The sequence below is a fragment of the Monopterus albus genome, unplaced genomic scaffold (assembly GCF_001952655.1).
Source record: "Monopterus albus unplaced genomic scaffold, M_albus_1.0 scaffold26.1, whole genome shotgun sequence".
Classification (NCBI taxonomy): Eukaryota; Metazoa; Chordata; class Actinopteri; order Synbranchiformes; family Synbranchidae; genus Monopterus; species Monopterus albus.
The window spans coordinates 836,441-849,309 of NW_018127906.1; the positions used below are offsets into that span (position 1 = coordinate 836,441).

At 46.3% G+C, this 12,869-nt stretch overlaps 1 protein-coding gene across 4 annotated transcripts in view; it reads right to left on the reverse strand.

Annotated features, from left to right (window-relative positions):
* Window positions 1-12,869, reverse strand: part of snapc4 (small nuclear RNA activating complex, polypeptide 4) — a 28,675-nt gene that overhangs the window by 5,442 nt on the left and 10,364 nt on the right. For 3 of the 4 annotated variants that reach the window (XM_020595017.1, XM_020595016.1, XM_020595015.1), the window contains exons 10-20: window positions 12,523-12,624; window positions 12,308-12,380; window positions 12,021-12,185; window positions 11,662-11,812; window positions 11,410-11,516; window positions 8,950-9,044; window positions 8,767-8,861; window positions 6,994-7,085; window positions 5,291-6,805; window positions 3,525-4,118; window positions 2,281-3,148 (exon numbers count right to left, since the gene is read on the reverse strand). In XM_020595017.1, the coding sequence (XP_020450673.1) occupies window positions 2,281-3,148; window positions 3,525-4,118; window positions 5,291-6,805; window positions 6,994-7,085; window positions 8,767-8,861; window positions 8,950-9,044; window positions 11,410-11,516; window positions 11,662-11,812; window positions 12,021-12,185; window positions 12,308-12,380; window positions 12,523-12,624 (3,857 nt within the window). The remainder of the gene's footprint in view (window positions 1-2,280; window positions 3,149-3,524; window positions 4,119-5,290; window positions 6,806-6,993; window positions 7,086-8,766; window positions 8,862-8,949; window positions 9,045-11,409; window positions 11,517-11,661; window positions 11,813-12,020; window positions 12,186-12,307; window positions 12,381-12,522; window positions 12,625-12,869) is intronic. The other variant, XM_020595018.1, reaches the window with a different exon arrangement.

Here is a 12,869-nt window from a genome sequence, read left to right on the forward strand (position 1 = left end):
AAGCGCTTGTCTCTCTCTCTCGCTGTGGGTTCACACACACACACACACACACACACACAGAAGAACACGTCCACACACACACACACACACAAGCAAATATTCTCCACCTGGGAAACTCCTCACCAAAGTGGAAATGGAGAGCGTTTCCACAGTGAGACAAAAAAGACCACATGAATGAACATGATCCAGGAGTCTACCCCCTTGAAGGATGACGAGGCTGTAATTATTAGCTTAGAGTGAGTCACCTTGTATCATGTGCTCCAGAGAAGAGTGATACAGTTTGTCACGTTTCATCACATGAATGAACTTCGCAGGATGGCGCTCATTCAAAACGATATAAGGTTTGAAAGCACAATGGATTATTGTCGATTCATCAGCAGGCATCTGCTGACTCATCCATATTGTGTGAACATTTTGGACTGATGCCAGGCTATTAACGAATCTAACAAGAGGTGCATTGTTTACGATTATATCAAACATGTGCATTGCTGGGACACTTTGTTGTTTTAATAGTGGGTCTACACATAAGGCCTACCAAATCTAACCACAGGGTGGAAATCTTAATGTCATAGGTCTAATTTTACTGACTACTTTTAGTGACTGCGCGTAATTTCTCTGGATGTACAACTGGTTACCTGTGCAGGTGAGAGCAACAGCGCAGTCTGTCGCTGCAGCAGAGAGAGGGCTTCTGCTGGAGGCGACAAGGAATTTAAAGATTTGATTTGCACATAACAGCAAAAGCAGATCTCTGCACAATGCAGAGAGATATATGGTAAAATGGCTGACCAGTTAAATGCAGACATGTCCCATTTAAATACTTAATGTGGCCATGACTGCGTGTCCACTGCTCCGATATGACGGCCAGTCTGTTATATGCGTAACTGGGAATGCGGGGCACAGCCGCGTCCTCTTACTTCATATAATCTCTGCTCTGTAGGTAAGTGAAGCATGAGAATATTCAGCAAACTGGTATCTCTGTATGGTAGCCCATTACTCTTAGTTCTACTGCCATTATTCTTAGTTTTTCTTTGGAGCTTTGCCTCAGTTTTAGTTTTTTCTGCGCAGCATTACAGCACTTCTCTTCCTACAAATAATTATGTAACACATTTCAGCAACTGATTAAGTGCAGCTGTTGACAGCTTGAACATTTATCACTTGTGTATGTCCCTGATCAGAATCGGCCAGTTGCTTCTCAGTTAAACTGTTCACATCATCACTGACATCAGTTTGTGCAGCTGTTAAAAGGCGTCAAGCTCTCAGCTCTGAATTCCACAGCGATGCAGTCGTGTCACAAAGGATTCCCGCCCCTTCGCTCCTTGCAGGTTCCACGTGCATGTTTTCAGTTTCAATATAAATTTACAGCAGTCAAATGTGCATAAACTGTAGAGGATCCTTTCTGAAGCGACTGGGGCCTGTAAATTCTGCTAAAGTGATAACTTGGCCTCAGTATTGTCTATTTTCTTTAAATTCATGTCTTATTATAATCGTTCTGATGTCAGCGAGTCACTTCCTGCTTGGAGACCCTTTAAATCTGTAAAGTTATCTTGTTTACACTGAATATGCGTGGGAACTAACCTGCTCCCGAGTAGGTTTGAGATTATAGACATGTTGCTATGAGAACAAGTCCTGATAGACTTTCGATGAACCAACAGATCTGCGATAATGTGAACGTGTGAACCAAGTTGTTTCATTCTTCGACACTGACCATGTTCGCATTTGTTACTTGACAACTTTCTTTGTACTGCTCATGTTGTATCATCAGTGTGGCTTTGATACTTCTGTCCAAATGATGACACATTCTGACACACAGCTGAGTGTACATTATACAGAAAGTAATGAATGAAACCAAGTCTATGACTCAGTAGTTTTGTTCGATATCCAAGCATTTCCTTAATGTGCACTAGTGAGTAGTGTGTAATTTCACATAGCTACAAATCTGATGGTATGATGATGATGGTATTTGAAAATATGACTCTCGGGGGCACCCTCGTGGCCATGTGGATGTGGAAACCTGGTTCACTAGGCTTTTAGCAGCAGGAGCACAACCACACACTCAAGTTTATTCTGAATTTGTAGCCTGTTTACACTCAGTTGCCTTTTCTGTGTCAACCTACAGTCACTTCACACACAAACAGAAAACCAGGAGCCTCATTTTTTGAGCCCCAGATTCCAACATTTGGCTTTGAGTTTTCAGGGTCCAGGGTTTAACTTCAGCCTGATGTGTTCTCAATGTTCAAAGTGATCACCACTGTCTGTCTGTACCTGTCAGGGGTGTGTTACCTTGTTCCTTGGCTAGTCTGAGGTCAGAGGTGGAGTCTGGCAGGTCAGGTGGAGAATGAGTGGAGGCCTTCTCAGTGCTGTTGGTTTTGGCCTTAGTTTGAGGGTGTTGGAGTCTGGAACCTCGACGCAGCAGTTGCAGGGACAATTTGGTCAGAGACTTCTTGGCCTGAAGTAGCAAACTGAGCGTGCTCAGACTGCTAACAAAGGGCGGCAGGTAGGGCAGCGCCACACCTGCTCCAGGTACCACTACTCCTCCCCGCCCGCTCAGCCAATCACGCACCACCTCCTGGGGCTCGAGGAACATGAGGGAGGGGTCAAACTGCAGCGCCTCTGTCCTGAGGGGAGGGGGCTTGTCAGGGTCCACTTTGACTGTGTCCTCATAATGCGGGACAAGATTGGGGGTAGGCTGGGGGAGACAGGAAAAGAGGAGGGGGAAGCTGGGGTTTGGGACACGATGCAGGACAAATTTTGGGGGGCGGGAGTTAGAGGGGCAAGTGGATAGGGCAGGAAAAAGGCATGGTTGTTTCTGATTGGGGAGGTTTTTAGGAACAGACACAGTGGGCGGTTTAGGTGTGATGGATGTGTGATGTGCAGGGGGAGTAGCTGGTGGGTGGTTTGAAATGTTCCTGGGTGGTGGCGAGAGGGGGGCACTCGGAACCAACACCAGCTGCAGCCCTTTGGGCGAGGCTTCTGCCAACTGGACTAGCCCATCAGGAGTCATGACCCAGATTGACTGACCAGAATGTAAAGACATCCCTTGGAGCTGAGTAACCTGCTGTGTCTGAGCGACAGCTTCCTCTTTGGAGCACAATGTACGAGAGCGCTTCTTACAAGGAGAAGAAGTAGCTCTCTTCTTCTTGGCTTCAGCCTGAAATGAAAAAGCAAAAGGTTATACAGAGGGGGAAAAAGACAAGAAAGCGGTTTTTCCATTATAGGAACCCACTGAAACGTGTCACGCAAAGCAACGCACATCACGGGTTCTGCATTTGTTTCCCCGCTTTGGAGGTGCATTCTGGGATCTAAATTTCAGCGCCCCTCAGGAGATAGCACTAAAAATCACGTTCCAGGAATGCGGGAGGGAGGGGGTGTGTGTGCTCAGAGCAGTCGCCGTGTTTGGTTAAATGTCCACTCTTCACACCTCAAGCATTAGCAGTACAAGCACCACATGTGAAGAGGCACTCATGGCTTGTTAGGCTCCGATAGTGGAAAAGCAGCAGGGGAAGACAAGGGGGGACAGGTGTTACCTTTGCCTGAAGAGTTTCCTGCAGAGCTCTGGCCCTCTGACTGGGCTTCCGAACCCTCTTTTCTTTCTGGACCACACTTGTACCAGTACCACCTCCACATTGGTCATCCTGACTGCTCACTACCGTCTGCTCCTCCCTCCTCCCTCTTTTCCTCCCTCTAGGTTGATGTGGGGGGGGTTTGTTGGAGTCAGATTCACAGTACGATGGACTTGGTTGGTTGGGGGCTGGAGATGGATGACTTGAGTTGGAGCTTTGTTGACTCGGGGTGGGGGAAAAATTAATGAAGGTGTAGTCACGTTCTCTCGGGACAGCACCAGACAGGTTTGAAGTAGAGGATACATTGTGCCGACTGCCTGGTAGGGAAGGAGGTGGGGCTGGATGGAGGTTTTGAGTTTCAGATACATCATAAGAGGAAGGTGTGGCGTCCAGGGTTGAGACGGGCCCCACAGGGACAGGAAGGATGTTCAGTCGGAGAGAAGCAGGAGATGCCCTAGGAGGCGTGGTCAGGGATGAGGACTGAGGTAGGAGCTGGATTGACGGCATGCAGAGCTGAGGAGGGAGGAGGGCAATAGTCTGAGGGTTTGAGGTCTGGCTCTGAGAAAGAAGCAACAACCAAAATCAAGTCACACCCATGATCTAATTAGGATTAGGTCTATAGTGCCATGAGGCAGTGACCAAGGTATTACAAATGGTAAATGGTCTTATATTTGCATAGTGCTTTTCTATGCACTGCAGCAGACTATTCTCACTTCCAAGCACACACGTACACACACACACCCATAAACAACTGGGGGTGGCTGCTGCTCAGGAGGTAGAGTGGGTCGTCTCCTAATCAAAAGATTAGCAGCTCGAGTCTAGTCCACATGAGCAAAACACTGAACCCCCAGCTGCGCCCGGTGATGACGCCGGTATGTGAATGTGTGAATGCGAATGACCAAGTAGTGAGAAAGCACTTTGAGTGCGCTGTGATGCGTAGAAAAGCGCTATACAAATATAAGACCATTTACACACACTGGTGATATCACTGGGAGCAACTTGGGAATTCAGTGACTTGTTCAAGGACACTTCAACAGATGAACTGGAGAAGCCGGGAATTGAACTGCCAACCTTCCGGTTAGAGACGACCTGCTCTACCTCCGGTGCCACACATGCCCCAGATGTGCACAACTAACAAGTGATGGCCTACAGAGCACCTGCAAACAAATGTTCTGAGGATATTCAGTGGCCTGTGAGAGAACTTTCAGTGGATATTATATCAAATGACATCCTTGCAAGGATTTTCTTAGGGCCCCTAAAAGGCATTGTGAAACCTTTCAGATGCCTCACAAACCTTCAGAAGATTTTTTGGGCACATTTGGAGCACCTTATCGCCCAGTGTTGAGGCCTTTCTTACATAAGTCATACAAGTCTTCCTTGTGTGTTAATACTGATGGATTCTAAAAAACATTTTAAAAATTTCTAGTGACTAACAAATTCAAAACAAACTATTTCAGCTGTTATGTTCCTTCAGCAAATGTCTCATCAAACCTAAGTGACACGTACTGAACATGGACAGGCAACATTCCAGTGTAGGAGTAGTGGGTGGTGTCTGGGGGAATCAGTAATGACCCACAGTTCATTTCTGCACCTGAGCCCACCAAGAGGTTAAATCTGACTGAAAGCCGCACTTTGAGGTTTGATGATTAAGTCGATTATGTTGTTTTCACATCAGTCCTCTCATGATGAGTATTCCTAAAACAAACAAACAAACAAACAAAAAAACCTACCTTGGCTTCACCGCCTTCCTGCACAGCATTGGCCTTTTCCACACCTGTATCTGCCCCACCAAAATCCACTTGACTGCTACAGACAGCTTCTCGACTGTCTCTCTGCTCCCTCCCTCGGTGTGGATCCAGGGTGGAGCTTGCAGAACTAGAGGAAGGGCAAAGCCGGCTGGAGCTGGTGTCAGGGGTACTGGATGTGGAGGGAACAGTGTGTCGATTGGCCAGTGTGGAGCAAATAAAAACAGCCTGGCTAGGAGGAGAGGGCAGCGCTACTTTGAGATTTTGAGGCAAAGGTAAAGCATCTTGGTGGAATGAGGTGGAGTTGGCAGGTGACACAGGAGATGCAGGTCCCTGAGCGGTGACGTCTCCTGTAGGAGGAGGTTTCTGTGGAGATAAAGGGAATGTTCTCAGGGAGGAGGGAGGAACAAGTTGGATGGATGCAGTCTGCTGAGGTTGCACAACAGGAAGGAAGACAGCCTGAGGAAGTGAAACAGGATGCATGTTAGGAAGCATCTGAGGAACCATGCTAGGATGACTCTGAGAAGGAAGAGGCTGTGGTTGCTGTGTCCGGACAAACTGTTGTCTGAACAGCAGCAGCTGTTGCTGTGCCTCTTGTTTCTGCAGCACCTGAAGCTTCTTCAGGATCAAATTATCCTGCAGGTTCCTCATCTTCCTCTGCTGTAGAATTTCTGCAACGGTCTGTGGATTCGTCTTCCACACTGGGCAGGCCTCCGGGGGCATCAGTACCCTGTCCCTCCTCTGTTCTATCATCTCCTTGCACCCCATGGTATCCACGTTCATGGCCTGAAGGAGGAGGAGAAAGACAGGAGTTGAGGACAGCCTGGTCTTCTTTCCTCGCTCCCTCAGGGCATCTGCCACCGTCAGTCTAGATTTTTCTGGGATCAGCAGGTTGCCAATCCATGGTGTCACTGCAGCTTGCAGCTCGTAGCTCAAACTCAAGTCCGCTGCGCGGCCTGGGTGGTTCTGTTTGCCAGTCTGGCACCTCCCTTTGGGGCGGGAGTTGCGGTTTTTAAACTTACGTGCCTCGCGGTGCAGGTGGGCTCGGAGCTGGTCAGGTGACACCATCATCATTGTGCTGCTGCTGTGGCGTTCCTCCCACTGCAGCTCCTGGGGACAAGGCCCAATAATCACAGAGCATCCAAACTCCCCCAGGATGGTTGACCGGACCGGATGCTCATGGTGCGCGTCACTAGAGGAAGAAGGCAATGCCACTGGACGAAAGCTCAGGAAGGTAAAATGTTGTGCTTTATCTGTCGGAACCCACTCTTCCATTGGAGGGAAGGTGTACTGCTCCTCCCCCTCCTTAGTCTGCTCCACTTTGACTTCCTCCTTCGGTTTCTTCTTCTTTTCTTCATCACTGTCCATGTACTCCACCACCATGTCATCCTCCTCACTGCTCTCCTCTTTCACGTTCATCACTTGCCTTCCAATTCTCTTCTTATTCTTGTTCAACCCTCCTTCTCGACTCTTTGGTGGTTTCTTAGCTCTTTCATTTTTCTGTTATGAGAAAGAGAGAGTCAGATCAGTCATGGTCGGTTCTCAGCAGGTTCTTGTCTGTGGGTAATGAGGAGGAATCAACAGCATTTCCCTATGATGCCTTTATTAATTCTATCTGCCATGCAACCATAAATTGCCATAAATTGTCCTGATTAAGTAATATAGAACCAAGGGAGGGTTGAGTGTACCTGAGCGAGAGCCCTGCTCATTTTCCTCCATTCCCTCAGACACTGAGCATCGTAACGGTGAGGTATCTCAGCAGCAATCTTGGCCCAGCGACCTGAAACAGGGGCAGGAGATATGAATAACATCCAGGAGGTGAGGACGACGGAGACTTAAAGCTGCTGACTGAAGAACAGAGTTCGCACATGTGGACAGGCCTCAGAACATCAACAGAACCAAACTGTGGCCTGAAGGCTAAAATCTGGCTAAAAGAGACTGTGACCAAAATGTCGCAAGGTTATTTTCCCACCCCAGATCTGTTGTCAGAGCTCCAAGCTCTGCGTCAAATTCAGATCAGTGCCTTTAAAATGCAGCTCAGGAAATGCCTGTGCACATCTAGGTTTGTGTAATTTTCTGTTTCCTTTTATTTTATGCTGGCTTCATTCTTAGCTGTATTATCTCTGTTGCCTTGTGACTCATGATGTTTGTGATGTTTCTGCTCCTCAAATGCAGTTTAATAGTTTCTAGTTAATCGTTACTTGTTAAAGGCTCCTGTCAGGCGTTTTCCCAAAATCACTGAAAACAGCAGTTGTCAAGTCCCGTCTAAACAAACCCAACATGAATCCTTCTGTTAAATAATTACAGACCAATCTCTAATCTTCCTTTCATTGGAAAAGTTATTAAGAAAGCAGTTTTGATTCAGCTGAACAACCTTTTAAATATAAACAGGCATAAGAATCCAAAGAAGCGGTCAGCTGGTAGAACCTCGGGTCAGAACCAAACAGGTGAAGCTGCTTTTAGCTGCTATGCTGCACACAGGTGGAACCAGCTTCCTAATGACCTTAGATGGGCCCCAACTCAGACACTTTCAAGTTGCAACTGAAAACTCTGCTGTTTCCCTGTGCCTCTGTTTGACTGGCTTCTATGCTGCACCGTAACAGCTTGATTTCAGTTCAGACCTTTTATTTTGTCTATTTTTATTTTATGTATTTTATCTCACTTTAACAATGTTTTATCTTCAATTTGTCTTAACTCTTTTTATTCTAGTTTAATACTTAGTTGTTCCTTGCCTCTGTAAAGCACTTTGAATTGCCTCTGTGTAGGAAACCTGATATACAAGTAATGTTGCCTTGCCTTACTTACTCCTTCAACCTTAGATTTATTGCCAAATTAAAATCATTCCTGTTGCACCACATGCTTTTAATTAACTGCTTCTTCACTTGTTAATTTGAGGATTATGAATTTCTCTTCAGTGATTTGTTGATCCAGAACTTTACTTTCTGCCTCCAACAGTCACATGCTCAGTGCTGGAAGAAGTACTCAGATACTTTACTTAAGTAAAAGTAGAAACACCACATTGTGGAAACTCACTGTTACAAGTTAAATGTCCTGCATTCATAAGGTTACTTAAGAAAAACAACAAAAGTATTAGCATGAAAATATATCTGAAGTACCAACAGTAAAAGCTGTCATTCTGCACAACCACATTTCACATTAATGTGATACTACTGGATCATAGTGATTGATGCATTATTGTGTTCATCAATGTTGCAGCTGGTAAAGGTGGAGCTAATGTTAATTACCTACCAAGTAAAGCACAAGTACTTCACACTTGTAGTTAACTACTTGAGTAAATGTATTTGCACCGCTGCATCTCATTCTCATCTGAGGATGTGCACAACCAAAGATGACAGGACAGTTAAAAACAAGGATATCAGTGAGTTTAGGAGGCAATTCTGGTGACGACTACAGTACCCATAAGCCTCAGTATCAAGGCTCTTGTTATTTGTCATACCCACCAACTCCATGTTTCTCCACCAGATGCAGCAACAGCTCCTGCTCCTGTTTGTCAAACCCTCCTCTCTTTGTTCCCGCCCTCAGACAGTCAACATACCTGCACACATACAAATACAGAGGTTTACGGAGAGGGAGACAGCCAGTCAGACCTTAACTCTCTAACCAGTCATCCAGTCAGATCTCACCTGTCTCTGCAGGCACCGTCGGTGCGTCCAGGCACCTCCAACCGGACCCTCCACCAACCCTTCTCGCCATAAAGAGACACAGCTCGCAGTAACAGCTGAGAGACAGACAGGCAGGCAGAGGTTGATAAAACATCACTAGTCCTGTCTCCTGGACACCGGAACAACAGAGTCAGGCTGAGAAACACCTTTCACACCTGTAGACATCATGCTGCTACCTGTGGACATCTCTTTCTATTGGAAACCTCAAGTGCCTGCCAAAGAATCTCTTATTTGGCCTTGTTGATGAGATTCAGGTGAGATGACTGATCCCACACTCACAAAGCAACAGAACCACAAAACCACTACTGTAGATGTTCTGATAGGTGGATGTACAGTGCCTATAAAAGGTACTAACCCCCTTGAATGTTTTTCCCTTTTATTGGTTTTATAAATTAATCAATATAAATTTGGCTTTTTTGACAACAAAAAAAACTTACAAAAAAAACTCTTTTATGTCAGAGTGAAAACAGGTTTGTACAAAGTGATGTCAATTAAATCCATCTTCATCCACTTCATCCGAGACTGGGTCACGGTGGCAGTTGTACAAGCAGAGCTTCCCAGACTTCCCTCTCCCCGCACACCTCCTCTAGCTTCTCAGGAGGAACACCAAGGCATTCCCAGGCCAGCCGGGAGACAGTCTCTCCAACGTGTCAATTAAATAAAAATATGTAATGTGATAAGTGATTGCATACTCACCCGCTTCAGGTCAGTAATTAGTTGATGCACCTTTGGCTGCAGTCACAGCACTGAGTGTGTGAATAGGTCTCAGTCAGACTTGCACATCTGGACACTGCAATTTTACTCCATTCTTCTTTGCAAAACTGCTCGAGCTTGCCCTAACCCTAACCCATCCCCAGGTTGCACGGAGATCAGGCGTGAACAACCCTTTTCAAGTCCAGCCACAAATCCTCTATTGGACTGAGGTCTGGGCTTTGACTCGGCCGCTCCAGAACACTCACCTTGTTGTCTCTAAACCATTTCTGCGTAACTTTCGCTTCAGGTCTTAGTCTTGCTGGAAAATAAATCTTGTCCCAAGCCGTAGTTCTCTTGTAGACTGAATAAGATTGTCCTCCAGGATTAGGGTTATTATATTTTGCCGCATTTTACCCTCCACCTTTACAAGCCTTCCAGGTCTGGCTGCCGAGAAGCATCCCCACAGCGTGATGCTGCCACCACCGTGCTTCACAGTAGGGACAGTGTGTTTGTGGTGATGTGCAGTGCTTGGTGTCCACCAAACATTGCATCTTGTAGCCAAAAAGCACCATTTCTGGTCTCATCAGACCAAAGAACTTTCTTCCACTTGACCATAGAGTCTCCCACATGCCTTCTGGTGAACTCTAGTCGAGATTTAAAATGAGTTTTCTTCAACAGTGACTTTCTCTTTGCCGCTCTCCCATAAAGCTTTGACTGGAGAAGAACCCAGGCAACAGTTGTATGCAGAGTCTCTCCCATTTGGGCTGCTGAAGCATATAACTCCTTCAGAGTAGTCATAGGTGTCTTGGTGGCCTCTCTCACTAGTCTCCTTCTTGCACAGTCACTCAGTTTGTGAGGACGGCCTGATCTAGGCAGATTTAGACATGATTCCTTCCATTTGTTGATGATGGATTTAACTGAACTCCAGGGGCTGTTCAGTGGCTTGGAAATTTTTTGGTATCCATCCCTGACTTATACTTTTCAATCACACTTTCTCCGAGTTGCTTGGAGATGTTCTTTTGTCTTCATGGTGTAATGGTAGCCAGAAATACTGACTAACCGGTGACTGGACCTTCCAGACACAGGTGTTTTTATACTACGATCACCTGAGACACATTCACCGCGCTAGGGCGATCCCAGTTTCTCTATCTGTGAGACTACTAGCACCAATTGGCTGGACCTCTGTTAAATTAGGTCCGTCATTTTAAAGTAGGTGAATATTTATGCAATCACTTATCACATCACATATTTTTATTTGACATTACTTTGTAGAAACCCGTTTTCACTTTGACAAGAGTTTTTTTTGTACGTTTTTTTGTCAAAAAAAGCCAAATTATATCGACCATGATTGATTACTAAAATCAATGAAAGCTGTGGGCATGTCGTCCATCACTAGGAGGCAAATAAGCAGAAATGTTACAAACTACCCCTTTAAGTTCAGACTCAGACACAGTTCTGCTTGTTCAGCCGTGTGCATGCAGGCATCACGCAGACACTGATGTGTGGCCGCAGCAGTAACTAACAGTAAATCTGGGTCCAGTGGATTTGGTTCCTCTGAGTTCAGGACCATTTTCATGTGGATCCCGGAGGGCTCTGCCTCCCGGGTGTTTATACTTCAAGTGAGGGTGTACAGCATCTAACCAGGTATTTAGTGCTCCTTACTAACACTCTAGTTATTGTTATCTGTTCTGCAGGTGTGTCCTGTCAAAGCCCCACCCCCCTTCCCACCTGGTCTTCCTCTTTGGTCCACGGTCCTTTCTTCAGGCTCGGGTCCAAAACCTGGTTCCACCTGTAGATCAGCTGAGCAGGGTCCCGACCCTCCATGAAGTAACTAACTGAGTGTCAGACAGGTGGGGGAAGAGAGACACACACACAGGTTTACAGATGAGCTGTTCTGTAACTGCAGACGACAGACTGTCAGGATGTAAAAACAAGTTATTGTTATTTATCAATCACACCCAAATGGCGTTATGTCGTTACTCTGTGTGTAGGGGATGAAGTTTCCGATCCGCATCTTGTCCATGAGCTCTCTGAGCAGAGCGTCTTCATCCGGAGTCCAAATGCTGCGTCTCAATGAGTCTGAGACGAAACGCTGGAATGTCTGAAGACACATGAAGGCTGTCCTGCCCGTCTGAGAGACAGGGAGGTGAGACAGGCACAGGTAAAAGAGAGACAGGTGGGAGAGGTAAGAGACAGACAGGTCAAGCACAGAACTGTCTGACATAAAACGCTGGAGAGTTACATGAACGCCATCCTCCCTATCTGAGACAGATATCAAATAGACAGATGGGTGGATGGGGACAGGTGAGACAGACAGACAGGTGAAGACACCTCCTCACCCCAAGCTTCTGGGCGATTGTCTCCCAGTGTCTCTCTCCATGCCTCCTGCTGACCTCCTTCAGCTGCTCCACCTCCCCCTGACTCCACCGAGACTTATTGATGGACGGGTGGAGGAAGTTCTGCCAGAAACAACAAATGTCATCCGCATCCTTGGTCCCTTCAAACTGAGGGGGAGAAGAAGGAGGCGAGGAGGAAGGGTGAGAAGTGTAGGAGAAGGGGTGAAGGGATCTTACTGACAGTCTGATGTACTCTGCTCACTCTCTGATTGGCTGACTTTCACACTTACATCAATATTTGAAATTTTCTGCCAATCATGTTCTTCATATCGATCACCAATCAGCTCCTCCTCCTTCTTCCCTCTGATCAATCAGAGACAGAGGACTTCAGCACACACACACACACACACACACAAATTCAGGTTCCTGTGAGAACCAGGCAACTGGTTTCTACATGGATTTCTAGAGGGACATCAGAGATAATGAGACCCTCAGGAACATGAACCTGAGCAAGTCGATTTCTCTCTCCAAACTGTCGATCTGCTCCCTGAGCTGCTGCCTCTCTGCCTCCTCTGCTGAGGACAGCTTCTGACTCAGAAAGTCCACCCTGAAACACAGACATTATATATACACTAACACATCCAGAAGTGAGTGAAATCATTAAATAAAACTTTAACAGCTGTGGTACAAATATACAACAACTGTTAAACTACATTTTTATTTTGTGACATCTGTGTTTAAACTGACATGTGCACACATGTACAGTGAGGAACAGAAGTATTTGAACACCCTGCGATTTTGCAAGTTCTCCCACTTAGACATCATGGAGGGGTCTGACAATTCACATTGTAG